Source organism: Camelina sativa, chromosome 18, assembly GCF_000633955.1.
Source record: "Camelina sativa cultivar DH55 chromosome 18, Cs, whole genome shotgun sequence".
Lineage (NCBI taxonomy): Eukaryota > Viridiplantae > Streptophyta > Magnoliopsida > Brassicales > Brassicaceae > Camelina > Camelina sativa.
In genome coordinates, this window is record NC_025702.1 from 15,722,335 (window position 1) to 15,746,060 (window position 23,726).

General features: G+C 33.1%; 3 protein-coding genes across 3 annotated transcripts; 1 reads left to right on the forward strand and 2 right to left on the reverse strand.

Annotated features, from left to right (window-relative positions):
- On the reverse strand, positions 3,858 to 4,763 carry LOC104761854 (protein GLUTAMINE DUMPER 3-like). Its single transcript, XM_010484997.2, has one exon. The coding sequence runs from the start codon at positions 4,668 to 4,670 to the stop codon at positions 4,224 to 4,226; it is 447 nt and encodes a 148-aa protein (XP_010483299.1). The 5' UTR covers positions 4,671 to 4,763; the 3' UTR covers positions 3,858 to 4,223.
- Positions 10,090 to 12,987, reverse strand: LOC104761856 (diacylglycerol kinase 4-like). Its single transcript, XM_010484998.1, has 11 exons — positions 12,601 to 12,987; positions 12,372 to 12,494; positions 12,135 to 12,272; positions 11,956 to 12,041; positions 11,773 to 11,860; positions 11,520 to 11,678; positions 11,365 to 11,435; positions 11,206 to 11,283; positions 11,018 to 11,105; positions 10,816 to 10,932; positions 10,090 to 10,345 (listed from the first exon to the last, which is right to left on the reverse strand). The coding sequence occupies exons 1-11, from the start codon at positions 12,958 to 12,960 to the stop codon at positions 10,187 to 10,189; spliced, it is 1,467 nt and encodes a 488-aa protein (XP_010483300.1). The 5' UTR covers positions 12,961 to 12,987; the 3' UTR covers positions 10,090 to 10,186.
- LOC104761857 lies at positions 13,744 to 16,251 on the forward strand. The gene is made up of 9 exons (XM_010484999.2): positions 13,744 to 13,823; positions 14,394 to 14,483; positions 14,580 to 14,666; positions 14,758 to 14,885; positions 14,974 to 15,070; positions 15,160 to 15,237; positions 15,319 to 15,544; positions 15,627 to 15,850; positions 15,955 to 16,251. Exons 2-9 carry the CDS (start codon positions 14,394 to 14,396, stop codon positions 16,015 to 16,017), a joined length of 993 nt encoding a protein of 330 aa, XP_010483301.1. The 5' UTR covers positions 13,744 to 13,823; the 3' UTR covers positions 16,018 to 16,251.

Genomic DNA, 23,726 nt, shown 5'->3' on the forward strand with positions numbered 1-23,726 from the left:
GTATCTACTTATCTTATTTATCAATCATATATAAAATGATTAAGATGTTAGTTTAGGATCAATCATTTCAAACATAAGTAGCAGAAAAATAATATGAAATGAAAAATTGTTTTCAAAGGGTTGGTAGAAGGGAGTGTGAGCCATGAATGGCTATCCAAAAGAGGGAACATATATATTTAACTTTTTACAATGAATAAGACTTTGAGAAGACATTAAGTACACAATATTTTTTAAATATGTTATACTATAGAATAACAAAAGTAATTAGAGGTTAATAATACATTTGGACCAAAAAAGGTGCTATCAACAAACAAGACGTTGAATCATATAATTACATGTGCAATTATGCACCCAATACTTGGCTTTGTTTGTCTTATACTACACAACACTAACCTCCGTACACATCACACACGTGCAATTGATATCTCAAACTTGGGGATATCTTAATTAAGCCAGCAATGAAAATTGATTTTTAAATGTTGTTAAACAAAAAAAATTGATTTTTAAAACGGTTTAAGACATTTATTTTTATTTTTTAAACCATATATTCTCTTACATTACAAAAATTCCCCTGTATAAACATTTTATATTTTCTTATCATCATCATCTAGTTTTTTAGAAACTACAAGGACGAAATGAACACTCCCTTAAAACAAATATTTTAAGTATCAGATCATTGAGGTAACTACAGGAGAGATCAAGCATAAATTAGGAATAAGTAAAGAAGGAGGGGAAGGAGTCTACCTGGGCTTACCAGAAGCTTTTAAAGGCTCCAAATTCACCATCCTAAGCTATTTGAGGGAAAGGTTGAATCAACGAGTAAATGGGTGGCAAACAAAGTTTCTATCCCATGGGGGAAAAGAAGTCCTTTTAAAAGCAGTGGTTATGGCTCTACCAACTTATACGATGACGTGTTTTAAACTTCTAGTAACTGTGTGTCATCAACTTGTCTCGGTCATGGCAGATTTTTGGTGGAAAAATAAGAAAGATTCCAGACGAATGCATTGGCGAGCATGGGAAAAGCTGACCAGGCCAAAAGCAGAGGGGGGGATAGGGTTTAGGGACATAGAGGCTTTTAATGATGCCCTGTTAGGAAAACAACTATTGCGGATTATAACCCAGAAGAACTCTCTTGTGGCAAGAGTTTTCAAAAGTCGTTATTTTAGAAAATCAGACCCTCTGACTGCTCCTCTGGGATATCGACCTTCGTATGCTTGGAGAAGTCTCCAGGCAGCCCAAGAGCTGTTGAGGCAGGGAGCTAGGGCTGTAGTGGGGAATGGCAAGGAAATAAATATCTGGCAACATCAATGGATCCAATCCAAACCGGCGAGAGGAATATCAAGAGTAAAGCAAATCCCACCTGAGTATCAAAGTTCTGTCGCCAAATTAGTTACTGTGAAAGATCTCCTCATTCCTGATGGGAGAGAGTGGAATAGGGATCTCCTATCCTTAGTTTTTGAGGATGAAGATAATCAATGTATTGAGGAAAGCAGACCAGGAGGATTTCAGACAATGGATGGATATACTTGGGATTATACAAAGTCAGGACTATATAGTGTAAAATCTGGATATTGGGTTGTCCTAAAGGTGATAAGGCAGAGAGGGCGAGCCCAAGTAGTGGACCAGCCAAGCCTTAACGCTCTCTATCAACAGATATGGAAGCTGGAGGCACCACCAAAGATTCATCATTTCGTCTGGAAGTGTTTAAGCAATTGTCTCTCTGTGAATGGGAATCTGGCTTATCGCCATATTTCTAAGGAAGCTTCATGCCTCAGATTCCCTAACTGTATAGAAACAGTGAACCACCTGTTTTTCCAATGCCCCTATGCTAGAGTGGTGTGGGCGGTATCCTCTGTCCCAGCCCCTCAGGGGGGCGAATGGTCTGATTCTCTCTATGCGAATATGGATTGGGTTTTAAATTATCAGAAGGAACAGAGGAGTCAGACTCCGCAACCGACTGTATCTCAATGGGTGTTGTGGAGATTATGGAAAAGTAGGAATGAGTTGTGCTTTAAAGGGAAAAACATTGGGGTGGAAAGACTGATCAAGCTAGTAGAGGAGGATGCTGAGGAGTGGAGAAGTAGAGAAGAGATCACGGGTAGATCAAGGCCTAACCCTACGGCTTTATCACTGGTAGTTCAATGGAGATCACCACCGTTAGAGTGGGTCAAATGTAATATGGATGGAGCTTGGCCTAGGGAAGGTGATCGGAGTGGTGTTGGTTGGGTCCTAAGGGATCATCAATGGTCGGTGTTATGGATGGGAGCTAGAGCAATACCAAGAACACGGAGTGTTTTGGAAGTTGAGACTGAAGCCCTCCGGTGGGCGATGGTATCGGTTGCGCGGTTCCAGTATAAGAAGGTGATCTTTGAATCAGACTCCCAAGACCTTATTTCAGCGATTAATGGCGATGAAAGGAGACCCCAAATAGCACCATTATTAGAAGATATAAAGTGCCTATGCCGCCAGTTTGAGGAAGTAGCTTTCAAGTTTACAAAACGAGGAAGGAATGTGGTTGCAGACAGGATAGCTCAGGAAACTACCTCTTTTCAGAGGAATGAGATCCGATTTTATTCTAATGAACCGCTTTGGCTAGAGTCTCTAGTGGCAACAGATCTTGTATTAAATAACGTTGGTGAATAATAAAGTTGTTGTTGAGAAAAAAAAAAAAAAAAGTATCAGGTCATGGTTGTTCGATAGTTGCAATACTGAAAATTGAAAGACCAAGGTTCAAGTTCACCCACTATATTTATAGCCATGATTAGCCACTAAAAATAGGAGTTCCTGATTCTATCACAAGTTTTGAAGAATAGTCTGAGTTTTGTTTGTTTGGCTCACGGTTCTCTATTATAAATTATTGTAAAGAAAAAAAACATATTTCATTCTAGTTTAATCAACTGTTCGATCAAAATGTTGGCCCAAAATTATGTGTGAGAGAACACAAAGTGAATATAACTACAAAGTCTACAATGGGCTCAAATAAAACCAAAATACTAGCCAGCATTTTTTTCCAACCCAATAACCAATTGGTTTTGAACTTTTGATGGTTCAAAAACATTTTAAGTAACATCTAACACCTAGCTCAAACATGTTTCGTATCCTCGTTTTGAGCCGGATACTCGCCGACAGCTTTATTAAATTATAGAAGTGATAAAATAAAACTCTGTATTGTTTTTAGTTGATAGTTAAACTACGTATCTTCATGCAACAAAAAATTATATAGCCTCTATTTTGACGTTGTCAAAAAAAAAAAAAAAAAAACTCTATCTTGGCAAGAATTTGACGGCTATTCATAGATCATTCACAATTATAGTTGGTAATCCATTTTAACAAGTGACTTGAAAATGCAGATGATTGTATATTTTAAGAATGCATTGCTGTAGAGGTATAGAAGTTAGCAACCTAGCTAGGGAAAGAAGATAAGACGGAAACGGAAAAAAAAAAAAAAGAAGCAAACCTAGTGTGGTTAAAAGTCATTTTCGAAACTTGTACTATAAATATTCCTTTCACAAATTACTGTATGCTATAAAATGAAATTGAATAATTAAGACAATAGGGTCATTAGATTGAAGTTAATCAACTGCTTCACCTCGCCGCATCAACTTGTTAAGACTTAAGACAGACACTTAAATCAGACTTTCTTCTGCACGTGCCTTCACACGTTGCCTTTGGTGCTCACTTCAATTTTCTCACCTGAAGACTAATTTCATCTCAAAACTTTGTTTTTTTCTTCTTTGGTTCGAACCACTTGTCACATTTATCCCATGAAAACACATGTACTCAACCTTACCATAACAGTACAATTTATTCATTCACATCATCACTTTCTTTTTGGTGAAACTGAAATATAATCAAGATATATAATAATCACAAATCTCCCATTCATAGTCTCAGAAATTTACATTTTTTTTTCCTTCTCATCATGACCTAGAATTGGAACAAAACTGGTGAATGATAAACTTACAACTAAAAACAAAACCTAAGCAAAAGCTGAGATTAAGAAATACACAAATCACTTCCTAACAATCCAATTCCAATTTCTTTTAAATTTTCTTCCACTGTAAGGATTACTAGGTCTAATCTCATTATGTAGAGTTCCAACCCGACCGATTACCCGGCGCAACCGGGTCAGATGCTTCAAACAGTTCTTCAAGAAACTGTTTCACAATAGACGATCGATCCTCTGTTTTTGTCTCGTCACTTCCCTCTGTTTTTTTTTTCTCTCAATGTGTCGTCGTACTGTTACTTTCATTACTCTGTCGCACCACCTTATCACTACCCTTCACGTCATCAGCTACATATTCATCATTTTCATCATCACAGGTACAAGTTTTTTCCGCCGGCGTAGCCAAGTAAGTAGGTTTAACATCACCGGCCATAATCACCAAGAACTTCTCCGGCAAAGCTACTACAGGCTTCACGGCCATCTTTTCAGGTTTCGCATCTCCAGCCTCGAGATCTCTCTGGTCTTCCTCACCGTCGAGGTAACCGGAGAGACGCCAGTAAGAGCAAGCGAGGATTAGAAGAGCAAAAGCTATGAGACCAAGCATCGCAGCTAAACCACCAAAGAGATAAGGAACGGGTGAATGCCACGGTGAGTGAGGTCCTCCCATGGTGGTTCTGTTTCCGTCGACGTTTTCTCTCGGAGGGTAGTATTGTCTTCCTTCCATTTTTTTGCTAACAAAGAGACAGAGAGAGAGAGAGAAAAATAAAGGTGGCTTTGTTTGTGAATAGAGAAAATATAAATTTTGGTGTGAGGAGGAAGATGAGTGAGGAAGGGTTTTATAGAAGAGAATAAGCAAATTAACGTTGTGGATTGTGTGTGACGTATAAATTTCATTTAAAAAATAAAAAAAATTTGCGTATGAGATTTGTGTAAGTAAATTCATGGAATTTTTTATTATTATTTTATATACTTTTGTTTTGTAGAGTAAGTTTATACAAAAAGGCAGTATGAATTCAGTTTTCGTTTATCAATTATCATCAATGATTATATGGAGTCGTGACGTGAGTGCATAACTTATGTTCTGTCTTATTTTTTGCCGTTTGCTAAAGTAATTGAGGTGGTGTATCCAAAAGGACTAACCCATACATATGTTGTAAAAATAAAATACAACATTTAGCAGTTTTTTTTTTTTCTCTCCTATAAATATCAAATACACTTTTAACATAAACCTTGAGATCACAAGTTTTGTTTTGTTTTAGTTTTAGGTAATATTCATATGTGTGTTATGTAGTGTTTTGAGAATAAGTTTAGATGCATAGATGAGGTTATATGTTACATCGAATACATATAGGCTGTAGCGAGACGTGTAATGGTGAGTTTGCGCTGGTTAGGTACTGGTGAATGTTTGGGACCCAAACACATTTTAATGTAGTCTGTTTCTTAATCAGTATTCCATGCTACTTTTAAGCTTAATCAGTGGATAATTTCAAAAAAAATACCTTCGATTCAATCATACTTTGAGGATAAACGAAGGCATTATAATATTAGTAATCATTTATTGTAACATTTAAACACTGTTTTAGATAATTTAACTAACCATTCACATAGTGTCGAATCCACTCGAATTAAATATGGTATGACTTTATGAAAATATCTTCTTAGTGGTTATAGAGTCTTCATTAGCGACAACTTAAGCAGCTTAAAGATTAACACATCTACTTATTTACTATTTCTTTCTCTGATATGAGTTGAGAAGTAAAACCTAATGATTGATGATGGTAGCTAAATTAAAGAAACACTCTGAAGAAGAGAGAAGGTTTAAAGAGGCAATTTAAGGGGAATAAGATAAGGACAAGAGACTGACCAAAAACGGTTCCGTTAAAGCCGCTAGATTTTAGGTGAGCGATGCAAACGTGAAGGGATAGCCGGAAACGTAATAACCGTTAACGCCAAACAAGTAAAGTGAACGTTACCTAAAACAACTCAAAATACATGTTTTCTTCTAATGTTCTTATTTCAGTTCCAGTATGTATATATCAATAACCGACATTATTGCAGCTCCAGCATATTGATTTTATATCTATCTACCAGTGAAACCTAGCGATGTGTGTACGTATTATCATAAATCACGTGAACACATAAATCTTTCGAGAATTGGAAAATATAATATTGTTAGTAAAAAAAACAAAAAAAAAAAGAAGCAGAAGGTAGCCCACCCACCACCATGAAATGCTTTTCAACAAGTGACTAACGATTTTATGATATATATATAAAAGTGTACTATGCAGCGAAATCATCACTCTAACAAGAACATACCAAATTTTGCGTTTTAAAATTATTTTGATGTAAAGATTAGAAGAATACAAAAATGTATACATATTAAAAAAAAGGGAAAAGTGGAAAACCCCAATGAAAAAAGCTGAAAACAACATACCAAACCATATCCCTGTTGAGGCCTCAATTATCTCATGAATGCTAAAGATATATAAATCTATTGTTTTTTGTGCAAATAAAAGAAATATTCAATTGAAAATATATAAATGACTATATGAGATAAACTGCAAGGGTTAAGGGTCCCATGCTTCGCACAGTCTATATGGATCAAAGTTTATTTGGTCAAGTTCCTATCAATTGCTTTTTCTCGATTAGTCAAACACATTGAGAAAACGATTACAACAAATCAATGAGAACAACACACAACTCACTCTTTATGATTTTCATAAGTTTGTTTCACTTGTTTAAAAGATAGAGTTGAAACTCTTAAGGCTACTTGTTTAAAGACAACAGATCGTTACATATATCATATATGTGTTCTATAAAATACGTTCGATTTTTTTTCCTTATATTTAAAACAACTATATTCGTGCTTAAGTATTGTTCATAATCAAACTTCTAAATCATCATAATCAGTAGTTCACATTCAATTTTGTTTTAATAATCAAAATCGTCCAGAATAAACCACTAGAATATTTTTTTCATAATTATTTCGGTAGTACTTTAATATATTGTTTTAGGTCATTCGCAGAATTGACTTCCCTAAGATAACCGGAACCATATGAACAACCGTAAACATTTGATACTCCAAACTCAACCATATGTGAACAACATATAGCATTAGATCTTCCAAACTCGATCAATCTCTCTAGGCTAGGTTTTTTGGTCTTAACTTGAGAAAATCTCCAAGCTACTCTCTCTTTTTTTGCATTTTGGTAAAATATGTGGCATATATTTATTTTTATTTTTGGCTTACGTTTTAAGATTAGTTTCGGCTTTGGTCTAAAATCTCTCACTTATATAAGAAAAAACTAAAGCTTAAGGCAATACTAATCTTCTCGAGGTCTCCCGGCAATGACAGAATATATGAGGAATATTTGTAGTGTTAGTTCTTGTCGTCTAGGTAAATTTCGTACTGTTCGTATGAATAAAAATAAACATTTGAATAAAATAATTGATAACAAATGGGTCCATTCCTCAGCGTCAGCTTCCACTCAGAGGTACACGTCAAGAACAAACGATCATTCCATCATTTCCAATCACTTACGTTTTTTTTTTGTCTATTCTAATCACATACGTTACGTCCTCATTTCCACATTTTTATTCTTTTCATTTTATTTTATCACTAATGACACAACAAACATAATACTTTTTAATAAGTCCACTAATATTATGTTACTAATGTTCTACGATTTTATAATTGAATAAAGAAGGGAACATTTCTATATTACAAAACTCATAAAAAGCTTCCAAAGCAAACTATGTTCTGACAAAGATTCCAACCAAATCCCACTCTTTCCATTAATCTATTGCGATTTAAGTTAAACTCTCATTTTCATTATTAGTATAATATATACATGTGGATTCTCTAAATTAGAAAAACCTACAGATTTGGATCCGATGTGTATACCATCCCATATTAAATTACCAGTAGTTAGGAACAATATTGGCTATATAAATAACTAAACCAGAATATTTCTATAAATAAATAAACATACCGAAAGAATTATGTGGTCCGTATCAATTCCCTAATCTGAGTTAAGTATGTGTTCGCCTATTAATGTTGTTTATGCGTGAATCTATATGGAGTTTAACCATTGATAGACAGACACGTTTGAAGTTTTGACAATTTAAAAAATAAAATTCGAATATACGAGAGTTTCTAATCAAATTAATGCTCGTAGCAATATCTTAAGTACGATCATTATATAATACATATATGTTTCGGATAAAAAGAGTTCATATTCCCTCTTTCCCGGTGTTTTTTTTTTGTTTTTGTTTTTGGTGGACAAATGCTACGTCGTAGAGATTAGACTATTAGAGGTAAATAAACTAAATTTTAAATGTAAACAACAAAAGAAGTGGTACTGCTCGCAAGGAAAGAAGAGAAGATATGTTCTAAAATTAGCATATTTTTCTATCAAGTAACAAAATCTAATCTCGTGCATGGTGTGAAACTTCCTTTAGTAATTTTTGATAAAAATGAAAAAGTATGTTCTTCTTTTGAGAAATGGAAGTACAATAATTATAGGAGACATGAATAATACGATTATTTTCTTACAAGAAGGGATAGTCCCACGTCTTAATAATTTTTTTCAATTTTCTTGGAACAACATAATTTTGACCCCCACATGTATACATAGAACAGCACTACTTCCCAAATTTCCTATTTCCAATCTTTTAACATACATAGTATAATAAGAATTTAATGTAATTTTCTTATCCTGTTAATCGTTTAATCAAGCATTGTAATAACTAATAACGATGTTGTATCACCAAACAATACACAATTTTAAAGCTTCCAGAAAAATATATAAAATGATGAACAAGGAATCTAAAAGAGAAGAGGACAAAACAAAAACAAAAAGTTATTAAAAAGAGAGTCAAATAAAAAAGGGAGTCGATATAAAGCTAAGTTTATGTCTGAGTTCTCGCTTTTTAATTAGTAATTTCTTTTAAATTTACCAATCAATATATGTCATCATTTTCTTTATACGAAAACTGTTTCAGATTTAATCAGCGTGAAGAAACCGAAAGCGTTAACTATAGCAAATTCCGTGATTGAAAATCTTAACTCTCTCTATTCGTTTCGGTTTGGTCCCATCGAAGCTCACTTTAACATTTTTTTCATTTAAAATTTCGTTATTATTTTGTAATAATAGAGAGAGTTAAGTAAACAACTTTGTTACTGTTTCTAGAATCAGTAAACAACTATGTTACTCTTTCTAGGGTCAAAATATATAACAATCCAATACATTTGACTAATTATAAGAGTGTGGATTGAATTCGGAATGTTTAGACACCACTTTTACCCACTTTTACCCATTCGTCATTATTTCGAATGCTTTATTTTCTCGAAGAAATCCATTATGGAATCACTATTTGTGCCGATGTACATAAATAAGCTATGGGGTTTGTAGCGTACATGGTAATTAACTTGCAACCCATACTTGTATTTTCATTTTACGTCGTAAACCATATGAAGTGAAGCATCAATACACCAACTCATATAGGACTATTTATCGACTCCTATACAAACCAATTAGAGTAATTATATCCAATCAACTTAATCTAAAGTTTTAGTAGGTTATGGTAGTTGAAATGTACTTTTCTTACCCTATCACTTTTCCTATATTATTTTTGGTCTCAGTATTTTTTTTTTGGTTCATAAAAATGTAGTGTGTTTTATTTTCATCTTTGAGTCGAGATTTGCATAACAATCAAGCAGAAAGTGAAAGACAAAAGTAGATTTATGAGATTGATTACAAAATAAATAAATAGTTTGATTCAAATTAGTTAGCTCTTTCGGTTTGTTTCTTATATAAACTACTAGAAGTCGTATAAAACTGATTTTATTACTGGTTAATTTGCTTGGATCAGTCAATTTTAAACCTTACCCCTTATACATATGGTGGATTTGGTACTAAAAGTCTAAAAGACAGAGAGAAATTGCAAGTGGTTCGTACGTACAAAATACTATTAGTACTTTTTGAAAGTTATAACTCAATCGGCCCAATTATATATGTTCTTCTATGAGTGTCCGTCTACTCATCATCCACTCCAAAATCTTAGTTACTTCTTGTCTGAAACCAACTTTGCCATTTTGGTCGCCTTAGAATTGTAGATAAGTATATGCTTTTTTCATTTATTTTTGTGGAAATTGGTTATTCACAATTACATTGTTGACAAAATTATATAATAAGAAGAGGTCAATTTAATGTAACAAGGTCAAGATGGTTAGTATAGTCAATCTCCTTTGACGACCAAAGACTGGTGAGGGACTCTCTTGATGTCAACAAAGGTAGAGTAGTCTCTGGTCATAGGTTGCTTCCATGGCTCTCCATCCATTTGCATAAACGCATCTTTCCATTCTCCTCCTCTTATCTCCAGCCGAATTGCCGCCGCCTGTTCATAAAAACCCATTCGTTTGCGTATTGTCAAAGGCAACAAATATTTGAATTTTTATGGACTTCTCCTAAACAAAATGAAATTAAATAATCTAGAACCATCGTCGTCTCATTCTCAACCCCATTTTCAAATGAGATTTTAAAACTAGTTTTTAATTAAAAAGACATCCATATATGAGAAGGAATTTGGGAATATTTAAGTCAAAACACTTCTTTTTTGTCTACCGCTACTTGTGATGGGATATTATATCCTATGACCTATATGGTCTTGCAACTTGACAGGTCCGCTAAAGACTAATAAGCTATAAGAAAGAAAAAAAGACCTAAAGTCTAGTTTTTGCGGGCCACACAACTGTTAGTAGATAGATAACATGTTTGGTAGATCTGATCTGACCCTGATTGTTTTTATGATCTAAGACAACCGGTATGGTTCTGATAGATCAGATTTGCTAGTTAGAATAGAAGTACCTGTGCAATGTGTTTGGCAGAGATGAGTTCAACCATAACGAAGGAAGCATGCCATCCTTGCTTTAACCCAAAGATCTCAAGCAACCCATCATCGGCTGATGCTTCCACAAAGCCTCTCTGTTAACGTACAACTCAAGCAAGCGCTGAGAAGAAGATCCAAACAACAAGAAGAACTAAGTGAGAATAAACAGGCTGGTTTTACCTTTTCAAGATAATCTTGTTTGAGATTTCCCCAAGGGTTTCTTCCACTTCCATAGCTATGTAGATTCAATGCAACAACTGCTCTTATACTGTCCCAAAAACCAACAAAACACATGTTTACTTAAAAACAAAATTGATTAGGTTGTTTGGTCTCATTTTGTTGTGTTCTTGTTTCAATTCTGTTGATACCTTTTGGGAACTGGTACTTTCTCCCACTCGGATGAGTCCATCTTTTTTATATGCAATGTCATAATGTTCTTGAGACCCCTACACCCCCAAAAATTACAAACCGATTTAGATCACAATCTGAGGTTGTAACATATATGTTGTCTTGGTATTAGTATAAACCTTAAACCCGGGTCGTTTATGCAGTGCGTGAGGAACCAACCCTGAGAGCAGCCATATCCCGAATATATAATCTGCAGTAACAAAACGTTAGCTTCTTTCTTGAAAAAAAAATTGTTTTATGAAAACTATCAAGCTCTCAAGAAATTTTGGTATACCTTATTGGCGATAGGGCCATTCGCAAGGTAAGGCTTTTCATTGCGCAAATGGTGAAAACCGTAAGCCACTTGAGCATCCATACCTATACTAAAGTAATTGTAGAAGACTCCTTCATATCCATTCGTTGATGGAGGCATCTCTCCTTCTATCTCCAAACTCTACAACATAAAATATTAGCTAAATTTACAACCCATAGACTAATTCATCATCACAAAAGAGTTATAATTTTGTGTATTTAATGATAATCAGAACCTGGTCAACGTAACATTCTTGTGTAGACTTTAAAGAATAAGGAGGATCCACAATTTCACCATAAGGCATTGTAATAAGAATATTCCAACTGCACCAATATTTTCAACATCAAGAAAAGATCAAGTAGAGAGCACAAGAACAGATTGTTCATATCACGCTTTCTCGATCAGTACTAAAATTTACCTATCTAGACGGCTTATGGGAGCAACACTTGCCCTATGAAGCGTTCTTTTTATCGCAGACTTCCACGCAAATGGCAACGAACCTCCCTGAAAACAACCAACATTATAAACCCTAATTTACAACAGAGCTTTTCATAATAAGGTAAACATGTAAAGACAATAAGTTTGTTTTTTACACACCCATCCAAAGCTTCTAGAGAGATCGTTTCCGGTTCCTAGTGGCATTATAGAAACCGGAGGAACAGGTTGCCGGTTTTGTAAATTGAGTTCACCTAGACAACCTAGAACCCAACCAACGGTTCCATCTCCACCTGCAACCTGTAAAAAGTGATCTAACCAGTGGCAATAAAAAAAAAAAACATATTCCAAAAACATAATCTTTAATCTTTGGATTAAAGATTAAAAAAGAGTACCTACCACAATTCTCATCTTTTCACGAATATCTTTAGCACATTCGTCTCCTCGAGAGGCAAATGCCTCTAAGCAACCCAATCCATATCTAATAAACTCGTTAGGCTTCACTTCCGTTAAATCAAACACCTTCAAATAAAAAGTTCACAATCAGTTAAAAAAAAAAAAAAAAACAATTTATTCCACAAAAACATCTTTGTGTACGTAAGATTGAATAATTAAGAATGTGTAAAACCTGTTCTTCGCCGATAAGATTCTGGAGACGTTCTTTAATGATAGGACCTTGACGACCACCACTTTTAGGGTTAACGAAGACCATGAGAGGAACTTCACGGGTGAGATCCTCTGACGGTGATGTTACGGAGGAGGAAGCGGCGGGTGAGGGGGAATCGTCTTTACGGAGGATACAATCGAGTATAGCGAGGCGGAGATATTTAGGAAGCATAACTCTTTGACGAAGCTCTTCTTTTGAGACTCTTATGCTCGCGAGATTTACCAATAATGAGACTTTCATCGCTCCGAATGAATCCAGAGATGAATGTCTCGGAATCATCCTCGCCGTCAATGAATTTCCGATCACCGGCGGTGAGTCCATCTCTCTCTTTCTCGGTCTCCCCCAATAAAAAAAAAAAAAAAAAGATTGAAACTTTTTTAAAACCAACAATCAAAATATGAAATTTTGAATTACACAATAGATTGAGATTTCTAGGTTTTTTTTGTGTGAAAAGATAAGAAATCTTGAATCTTTGGTCTTGTTTTTGATCAAAAGGAAGAATAAAAATCCTGAAGAAAACCAAAAAAATTTAGTTAGCGGAAGAAGAAGAAAGAAGAGATTGAAACAGAGAGATTTGTTCTGTTTTGTTCTGTTTCGACCGTTAAGCTTATTTTCAGGACATATACAAATTCCTAATAAGATCTGTTGTTATTTATATGGGCCTATTGGGCTTATACAAGTCTTATTTGCTTCCGAGAGTTAGTACTCAGAACCGGCAACAGTATTGTAGGGTTTGAGTTTGATAAAGCCTATCCCAAAGCCATGATGAGCTTTCAGAAAAAGGTATCCGAGTTGATGCAGGCTCTGCCAAGAGAAAATTGTACAACTCTCCAATGCAAACTTCTAATCATTTCAGCGGTCAACTCTTTTTGATGTTTTTTGAGAGCACAATCAAACTGGAATCTACTGGATTTTGCACTGCCCACTAACAACATCTTATGAACTCTAAAAGAACAAACAAACAAATTAAACTGTGGCCGCGGATCAGAGACTTTTTAATTATGGTTAGGTATGTTTGTTCACGGAGTATTCTATTGGGCTGGGCCTTTCATATTTTAGTAAGGCCCATTTGTTTTAATCATGGTCTTAGTCACACGGGAGTACTTGTATTTTCGTTGACCAACCAAAAAGTCTCGTTTTTTTTCCCCGAGACATTTTTCTGAAAGATTGAGACTTTTTTGAAGGTAAGCTCGCCTCAAACTTGTCTTCATTGTGTCTATGTTTGTTAATTTTAGTTTCTTGATTTATCAAAAGGTTGGGTTCTTAGGGCACATTGCAAACCTTTGAAGTCTAGAGGTCTCCTTGGAAACTTGTAACTTTGATTGCNTTTTTTTTTTTTTTTTTTTTTTTTTTTTCTTATTTTCTGGGAATCGGATTCGGGGAAATTTGAATAATGCAATTCATGATTTTGGAAATTTGAAATCTTTTTTTTTTTTAGCTGATCATGTATTTGATAAGAAACAACAATGCCATAGTTTAGTTAGTTTTATCCAATTAATTTAGTCTAGCTAGTAGCTACAACTGTTTCATGTGTGTGATGTGATGTCATCATATCTGAGATCGATTTCAATGGAGGTAAAACAAGACACGAGAGCAAATCTTTTGTTGATAGTTAAATTATAAAATTCAAGTTAATCTGTAAGAAAAAAAAAGTTGATTTTTTTGGCCTTAACTCATCTGTGGTTGTGCAAAAACTTTGTATTTTTGAGTGAGTGAGTAAGTAATGCTGATATGTTCCTTGATGAGATTCTTAGATGTCAGATTTCAAAGTGTTGCTAGAGACATTCACATTCCCTGCTGATTCAGCTCCCTTTAAGAGTTGTCATGCCTCTACCATCGTTGAGGTTAAGACCACCTCAACAAAGTTTCCTTTCTTTTTATAGTTTTAGTGATTGATGGATTGAGTTTAAGCTGTTTTTGTATACTTTTTTGTGAAAAAGGTTGATAAAGATCATTTTTTGACTTCGTACTTCGGAGGCACCACGGAAGGAGCACCTGATGTTAAAATCTGGTTGCAGCATTTCAAGGTAGAGTTGATAGACTTCTCTAGCTATCATTCAGTTCAGAGTGTTGGAAACATAATGAGATGTGTGACGACTGATGATTGGTTTTTCTCAGGATGGTCAATGGGATTCACCTGTTATGGTTGATGAAGAGCCAGGAGTTCCAATGTGGAACCCTGTCTTGTTTAAACTTCCTTCTCAAGAGCTCTTATTGTTCTACAAAATCGGCCAAGAGGTTCAAAAGTATGGTGTCTTCTCAATTAAACCCGAGTAAACTCTCTTGTTTTGTTTCGTTTCATTGATCGGTTTAGTGCTTTGGTGAAATGCTCAGATGGAGTGGTTGCATGAAAAGTTCTATTGACAAAGGTAGAACCTGGACTGAAAGAGAACAGCTTCCTCCCGGGATTCTCGGACCCATTAAAAACAAGGTGCTTGTTGCATTGCACAGACTAGATTCCTCGATAAAGATTAAACCTTTTTGTATTGGTTAGAGACTTAAGCTTTCTTTCTTCTCCAGCCTATTTTGCTTGAAGATGGGACTCTTCTTTGTGGATCATCTGTTGAAAGTTGGAATTCTTGGGGAGCGTGGATGGAGGTTCTTTAAAACTATATGGTTTGATTTATATCATTAATAGAGTATGCTACAATGGTTTTACATTTTGAGGTGTTGGTACAGGTCACTTCAGACGCTGGTAGATCATGGAGAAAGCAAGGGCCAATATACATCCAAGGCAAGAGTCTTACCGTGATCCAACCGGTTCCATACCAAACCGCAGCTGGGAACTTACGGGTTTTACTTAGATCCTTCACTGGCATTGACAGAATCTGTATCTCAGAGTCTTTAGATGGCGGTGAGAACTGGAGTTTCGCAGTACCAACGGTTCTCCCAAACCCAAATTCAGGTTTCTTGAAATCAAAACAAACACACACTTTATAAATAGTCTTCGCTTTAATTAGCGTGATTATTAATGAAAATCTTGATAGGTATCGATGGAGTCAAGCTAAAAGACGGTAGGCTAGTGCTTGCTTACAACACAGACTCAAGAGGTGTGCTCAAAGTAGGAGTTTCTTTAGACGATGGTGATTCTTGGACTGATGTTTTAACGTTGGAGGACTCTCCGGGAATGGAGTTTTCGTATCCGGCGGTTATACAAGCTAATGACGGGAATGTCCACATCACCTATACATATAACAGGACACAGATTAAGGTATTTTAGTCAAGACATTTAAAATGTGGATTAACAAAGACTTTGGCTTCTTTTGATGTTTTTAATTAATTCAATCAATAACTTTGAGTGGTCTCAATACGCAGCATGTTGTGCTCAAGACTGCGACATATATCGATTCAAAGCCATACCGACATGGTGAAGCATGAGGAAGACACGTGGGTTTGGGTTTGGGTTTGTACGAACCACAACATTAAATTAATTAGCAATTTGAGGTCGACTTTGTTTGTTTTGTGAACCACTGATGATGTGAAGTGTGACTTTCTTCTTACGGAAGAACAAAGAAATGTTCTCTTTCTTGACTTGTAAGTTATGGATTGATCGATTCGATCTTGAGTTTGTAAAGTTGGTACTAGTTGATGAATATATATTATTGAAGGAGATATTAAAAATTATGTAGTGATCATATAAGTTAGAGATTTACTTTATCATACGTATATATCGTGGATTTGTTTTGCGAAAAAAGATTCGATCATTAATGGATTTATGTAAGAATTATTTAAATAATTGTAGACTATGGTCCAAAACTAATAATGAAAGGAAATACTTCATTGTCGGTATAGTTGAGTTGTGTATTAAATTTGGTTGTGACTTAACAAAAAAAATAAAGGAGAATAGGGTTGGGTGTGATTGATGGATACCATTTATTTATTTTTTAAAAGGAAAATAAGTAGCAAACCATGTCGATTGCTTATTTATTCGAACATATCATTATACTATCATTTAGTATGTATCATTTGTACCGTTAACATTACGTATACATATTATATTAGTGAATAGTGAATAAAAAGAATTGAGAACATCATTAGAAAAATCTGTCAATCTTTGGGTTTCTGCAAGTGCAACACCACCATCCGATTCCGAACGTCATGTTTAGGAACGGTTACGATTGCATAAAAGATTATTCGGTTAAATGATCATACTATAAAACATATTTGAATATCTATAAGATAAAACCGCCTAACTAGCCGCAAATACAATACGTAAAATACCATGGCTTATGTATTATTACGACCAGCCCCGTAATTAATAGTTTAAATACGAATGTGTCTAGACGAAAAAAGGGTATGTGTCTAGGTACACTGCAATAGTGCAATATATAACGGCAAACCATTTTGTTATTTTCTTATAACAATTTTTGTTTTGTTTTGGTTTGGTTTACTTCCTTGCTAAACATATACTATAATTTTATATATGTGTGTGGTCGAGATAAGTGTGTATTTTAATATGCATGTGCCGCGTTGGGATACTTGTAGAAATACGCAAACGTATATCAATCCTTTTTTTTTTTTGTCGCCATATTAGTCTTTATTATTATTTTTACAAACGAGAAATAAGGTACCGACTAAAAGAAAATAAAAATTTTGTAATACTGCAATAACACTTTTAGAGAAATTAATGGAATGAATCCAATGTGTTACATGTCCGGCGGGAATTTCGGGAGTTGTAACCTTTTTGATTGATGATCGAAGCAACACTTTTTTGTGTTTTGTTTACTGCAGATGATATATTTATTCATATGTTATTTGCACCGGAGATAAGCCCACATGCATTGATGACCAAAAGAACAAAACAAAGCTACTCTCTCCTTTTTATTTTATTTATTTATATTCAAAGTATACAAACAATCGAAAAAGTTCAGTTACATACTTTATATATGTATCGTTGACGTGCTTGTATATATTGTGAATGTGCCAAATACAAATAGATCAAAATAATTGTATAAATTTCCAGACATGTTCCAACTCGATATAATGGGAAACAAGTGTGCAAGAGCCATGATGGGACCAATTATTTATTAAAGTATTAGATCGTGTTCTAGTCAATGTTTATATGCTGATGATCCCTCGTTTCGTATAGCTTGATATTGGTCGATAATTAAATGTCTCAAACTGTATAGAACATTTGTGCTAAATTTGACGTTGATCTCTCGATATATATACATAATAGAAAATGAAAAAGAATATGAATTACTGTATAATTACAAACTTCATCGATATTTTATTTTAGATATACATATACAAATACAAAATTTTGAGTTTTTATTTTGCTTTTGATATTTTTGTTTCCAAATAAATTTGACGTTGAAAGTACATCTCCCTTTGTAAAGATTCTATTTATACTATATATAATAATTTGTATGGATTTCTATTAAATTGAAAGATAAATATGGATTGTTTTTGTGTGTGGTTGCGATGGTCCCTTGGGCACTGAATAAATAATCACCTAATTTTTTGTTTCATGTAATGAATGTGCCTAAAGATAAGCATCAAGGAAGGCCATATGATCCAAATAAATCAAACACACACACTTAGCATTTATTTCTATTTTGCGTTATTATTTATTCAATACATTATTCCAGCATATAGTATTATTATGAAGATACAACTGAAAGGTATGTTGTTAAATGCTCTTACATTAATGCATATGAAAAGTATAGTTACTTTACATGGGTCATACACCATACGAAATGGGAAAAGACTAAAAAAGGGTCATAGGGGTATTTGAATTGCATTATGAAGCCGATGAGTTTTTATTATGATTCGTGTTTTTACTCAAACTTTAACTTTATTTTAAACTTGAAAGGACATAATCAACATGTATATAATGAGTTAAAGAGTGCGGAAATGTTCAATATATGGTTTACTACCAAAAAAATAGGTGCACTGGAGGCTCTATGTGTACATATACGATATGGCAATGGGAAAATCCAAGTAGTATGGTTTTTGTGGTGGACAGAAGATAAGTAAGACTTCTCCACTTTATGATGCAAACAATGTTGCCTCATTTGATTCCAATTCCTTCTGTTCATAGCAACCCACCAACCAACTTCTAGAAAGTTCTTACACGAATATATAGATCATACTATCATAGTTTGACCTCTATCGAACCAATCTTTATAAACGATTTATATAAAATGAGAAGACATCAAGAACACAAATATGGTTCGTTTAAATGGTGAAATGACTAAGGATATATGATTAGTCTGATGGTCGAATCCTCGATGTCATCAACGAACCTTTCTTGATGCGATCTCCCATGTTGGAATAAAAGAAGTGTGATCTCATACCCTGTTAAAATAGTAATAATTTCCCTCCGTTTGATCCTTTCCTAACTCTATTGTACCTTTTTTTTTTGCTTGGACTACTCTTTTTAGGTATTACTTTTTGTAAAGCCTCAAGTTTCATTTCTAATGATATATATATGGATANAAAAAAAAAAAAAAAAAAAAAACAAGAACTCAAGAGGATCACATTCTCTCTTTATTTTTGTCTTGAAAGAGTTAAGAGTCTAAAATGTTAGTGAAAATTATGAGTTATGACAAGTATATACAATAGTATGGGGTAACAAAATCATTAGCGACTTTTAGGAATTGAGGTAGCTAGGACTGAAATCGTAGTAGCAAACTAAGTGTTTTAGTTGTAAAATATGTTTTTTTTAATTGTAGAGGACATCTAAATCTCCGCCTAATTGATTGTGATGGAAGTAGGGGATAAGGTCAATGGGAGACACGTTATTATAATGTGAAAGCATTAATTTCATTTAAAGGAAAGAAACCAATATTCATCTTTTTTGCTTGATCTTTTTGTTAATGTCTATTAAAAATTTGGCATATTATGAGGACTAAAGAGTATCCCTTCCCCATTTTCTAAGCCACGAGAAAAGTAATGAACAGAAAAAGAAAAAAAAAATTAACATTTTAAAGCGAAGTCAAATTTTAATTTTGTTTACCTCCAACTATTTATCTTCAAAGGACAATGCGCGTTAGTATCTACACCGAGGCCAAATGGCAAATGAATCGATGGTTACATTTAAATATTAAATATAACCTATGTGTTTGAGTTAATTTCGGTGTTATAATTTTTTTTTTGTATAACTTATCAAATTGTCTTTTAGTGCATAATTAGTTTCTTTCCTCTATTTGTTTTGACCTATAGGTTTACTGAAATAAATAGACCATCGGCTATATGTTTTGGTGATAATTAAAATTTAAAAATTTAAAGAAAGATTTACACAAACAAGGGTAACTATATTTATCAATAATGTTTTCATTTCTATATTTAAAATGTATACTTTCGCAGTTTTCCTGCATATAAACATCTACAATTTATATATTAATAAATTTTCGAGTGTTGCAGGAATATTTTCAACATCCGACGTCATACCAGTTCATAATTTTATACAATGTTAACCATAATGAACAATATTAGAGTTTCCGACGTCCGGGATAATTGACTTGCTTGATAAATTAAAATAATAAGAGAGAGAGAGACAAAAAAAGAATTGGGTATGAGAAGTGAAAAGAACACTTTTGTTTTGAGTGATTGGTTGTGTTGGGTAAAAGCTTGACCTAGAAGATGACACGATGGTGCTCAAAATGTGTAAACATATTTCACAAGTGCATGTGTAAGTAAAGTAAAGCAGTTAAAAATAATTAGTAGTACTATAAAACAAGAAAAAATGATTAAATCTTTATTTTTCTTCTTTACTTTATTTTCCTTTCTCATCATTTCATTCTTCCATTCATCTATCATTCAGACTTTGTGAGAAAGCGAGAAAGTCTAAGTAAAAGCTTTCATCTTTTTGATCAAATCCATCATCTTTACTTTCTCAATGCGCACCGACAACGTTTTTGACTTCAAATACAAAAGTAGAACTCGTGTGTGAAAAGCAAGATTCTTTCTTTCTGATATACTAGTATAATGTTTATATTACACACACATGTATATCTAGTCTGTAATCATATATCCAGATATTGCTTCCGAAAGAATCATATACGCATATATTAAACAACATGTTTCGAAAAGATATATACACGGATACACAAAAAAAACCCTATGTTATTATGGAGTAACTTATAAACATGATCAATGCCACTTAACATGTCTCATGCTGTCATGCAATAAAATATATGCACACGTATGGAAATTCCAAAAAATTAGAAAACCTTTTTTCAAAGTTGTAGCGTGCGTAAAAGGTTTGTTTGACTTTGTTTCTTGTTTAGAGATGGAATTGGAAACAAAAAGCCTTTTTCAAATCGTAATGAACTGAGAGAGATAAAGTAAACTTATAATTTGATGCTAATAATTAGGAAAAAAGGTGATTGTCGAAGAAGCAATATCACGCGTTGGCCTTTTTCACCCGCACCACCAATCTCATCTTCACTTCTTTTCATAACGATTAAAATACTTTTAACATACTAGTTTACGAGATAAGAATCACCAGAATCATTGCATCTTGGTGTAGCTGCTGCGATATAAGTTTATTTTTTACAATGTTTGTATATGTAAAAGTAAGACTGAACTAAACAGTTACATACTAATAAATACTTTTTCTGTCTCTAAACGATTGATATTTAGAAGTTTTTACACAGTTTAATAAAATAATAATTACTGAGTTTAAATATATATTTTTCTTTGACCAAAAAATATTATTTAATTTTAAACTAATAACAATTTAGAATTTTAAATATTTTCAATGATTACTTCTTGAAATTTACAAAATATCAATTTTTGTGGAACAAAAAGATATCTCAAAATATCAATAGATGAGTATGTTAATTTTAATAAGTTTAATCTAATTTTTTAACATTTTGATTTTAAAAAAGATTGCAAAATTTTCGAGATAACAAAAAATAAAATAAATAGTTATGTCGAGGAGAAGAAAATGCGTAAAGGGAAAGGGAAGAGAGAGCATGCGTTACCAAAAGGGGACATCATAATTTTTGTGGCCTTTAAGGTATTTTATTAATTAATTAAAGTGTTTCTTGATTAATTTATTAGCTTACCGAAAAGTAGATTCATTTTTCTATTTATTAACAAACGCTCACCAACAGTAATTATTTTTAACTTAATACTTCCTCTATCTTACACGTAGTTTAATGTTTACTACTCCATTTGTCTCATAAAAATTGATGTTTTGAGATATTTTTTTGTCCTACAAAAATTGATGTTTTGTAAACTTCAAAAAGTAATTATTAAAAATATTTAAAATTTTGAATTATTATTGGTTTAAAATTAAATAATATCTTTTTAGTCAAAGGAAAAAATATATTTAAACTCAATAATCATTGTTTTCTTAAAATGTGTAAAAAATTTCAAACATCAATTTTTATGAGAGAGAGAGAGTAGTATATTTCACACATATTAAAATAAAGGAAATATAATGAGTTCATTATTTCTTTTTTTATTGGGTAAAGTTGTAAGTTTTTTTCTTTCTCACCTCTCCTACTTTTCCACTTTCTACTCAAATAAATAATTAAAAGAGTAAAATATATATTAAAATTTTAAAAACATCAATTTTTTTAAACAAATAAAAATTTCTAAAACATCATACTGTCACTGAGAGAAGAGGGATCGGAGTACCATAACTCTGTAAGACATCAAAAAGTAATACATATATACACAGTATAAATCAAAACTATCAAGTGTAGTATGATAAAATTAATATTGTCATACAGAGAGTTAATATAATATTGATATCGACGTGTACTTTTAGCTTAGCAGACGATCATTTGATTTGAGTGAATCACACATATTACGTACGTATACGACTATTTTAATTTACTTATATCAACCACGTATACGACATTAGGGTAACAACAGAGAAGCTCACATCTAAAAGGTAGAAACACGTTTATTATTGAACACACACATCTAAAAGCCAACATTACGAAATCCTACATGATATACTCGAATTATATAGAGCGATTAAAACAAATCTATAGATCTTGTGGAAAACCAAAGAAATGAGGTTTAAGCATGGAAATAAAAGCTAGTAATAATAAAAACATAGTTAGATTAGAACTTAGTAGTAAATTGTATTCTTGTTTTTTTCTTTTCGACGAATAGAAGAAAGTAATACTAGTTTAAGCTTTTACTCGAAAGAAAATAATGAGAGTCACGACAGCTTTTTATTTTTATTGAGCACACGAGAAAACATCTATTACAAGTTTTATAGTTACTTTACTATTTCGCATCCTAACCAAGATAATCATATAAATACATAGGAAACAAATTAAGGGAACCTTTTTAAAAGATACAAATGCACTGAGTTGAGCATATATCTTTCTTTTGCTATAATATCTTACTTACAAATAAAAAACATTTATCGCAAAAATCATAAACTAACCATCCATTTTAATGTCATCAAATTGCATAAACATTTAATCACAAAATATTCTTAATTCCTAACTACCATTTTATATCTTGATCACATACTTTGTACCGTTTGACAGCTCATACATCATCGTCAAACTTTATCTAGACCTTTTTTCGTCGTACGGCATCAAGTGCTGGCTCGAAGGCTAGGCAGAAAGAAGTGAAAGGAAAAAAAGAGGATAAAAACCTTCAAAGCGTGTTATCTCGGTAAATCAAAAGTTATGTGTGACTCTGTTAATTTTACCTTATCAAAACCAGTTTTTTTTCGTTCTACATACTTTTGAACAAAGTAAAGGTAGTCAACGCTTAGTTAAAACTTAAAAGTGTGATAGATATAGCCAATATAAACCAAGTTAAATTTTTATATGACTCGAGTAAACGCATATAATATCACGTCTACTTTTAAAACGCGTTATTGACTTTAATTTTGTATCTTTTTTATAACGACACTTTATTTTTGTTTTATGTCCTTCCAAAATAGTATTACTAATTCCTGCTGCAGATCCAAAACTTTATGTACAATGCAAAGTATTCACGCTTATAATTTATAGTCCTCCTATGAATTATGCCATCTTTGTTGTTTTCTTCTAATCGAAAGGATTCTAAACCAAAGACCACACATACTTTTCCTAAACCTATTAAAAACCATATCCTTTCCCATTTAAAAAGTCTTGATATTATTTTTGGGAAAACGTCCT

Bases quoted from the DNA above. Each gene is read 5' to 3' on its own strand.
- LOC104761854 (XM_010484997.2), bottom strand. From the start codon at position 4,670: ATGGAAGGAAGACAATACTACCCTCCGAGAGAAAACGTCGACGGAAAC.
- LOC104761856 (XM_010484998.1), bottom strand. From the start codon at position 12,960: ATGGACTCACCGCCGGTGATCGGAAATTCATTGACGGCGAGGATGATT. The intron at 12,495-12,600 runs GTTTTACACATT...TTTTATTTGAAG, and splicing joins ATCTTATCGGCGAAGAACAG to GTGTTTGATTTAACGGAAGT. The intron at 10,933-11,017 runs GTAAAACCAGCC...GTACGTTAACAG, and splicing joins AACAAGATTATCTTGAAAAG to AGAGGCTTTGTGGAAGCATC.
- LOC104761857 (XM_010484999.2), top strand. From the start codon at position 14,394: ATGTCAGATTTCAAAGTGTTGCTAGAGACATTCACATTCCCTGCTGAT. The intron at 14,667-14,757 runs GTAGAGTTGATA...GGTTTTTCTCAG, and splicing joins TCTGGTTGCAGCATTTCAAG to GATGGTCAATGGGATTCACC. The intron at 15,238-15,318 runs GTTCTTTAAAAC...GTGTTGGTACAG, and splicing joins CTTGGGGAGCGTGGATGGAG to GTCACTTCAGACGCTGGTAG.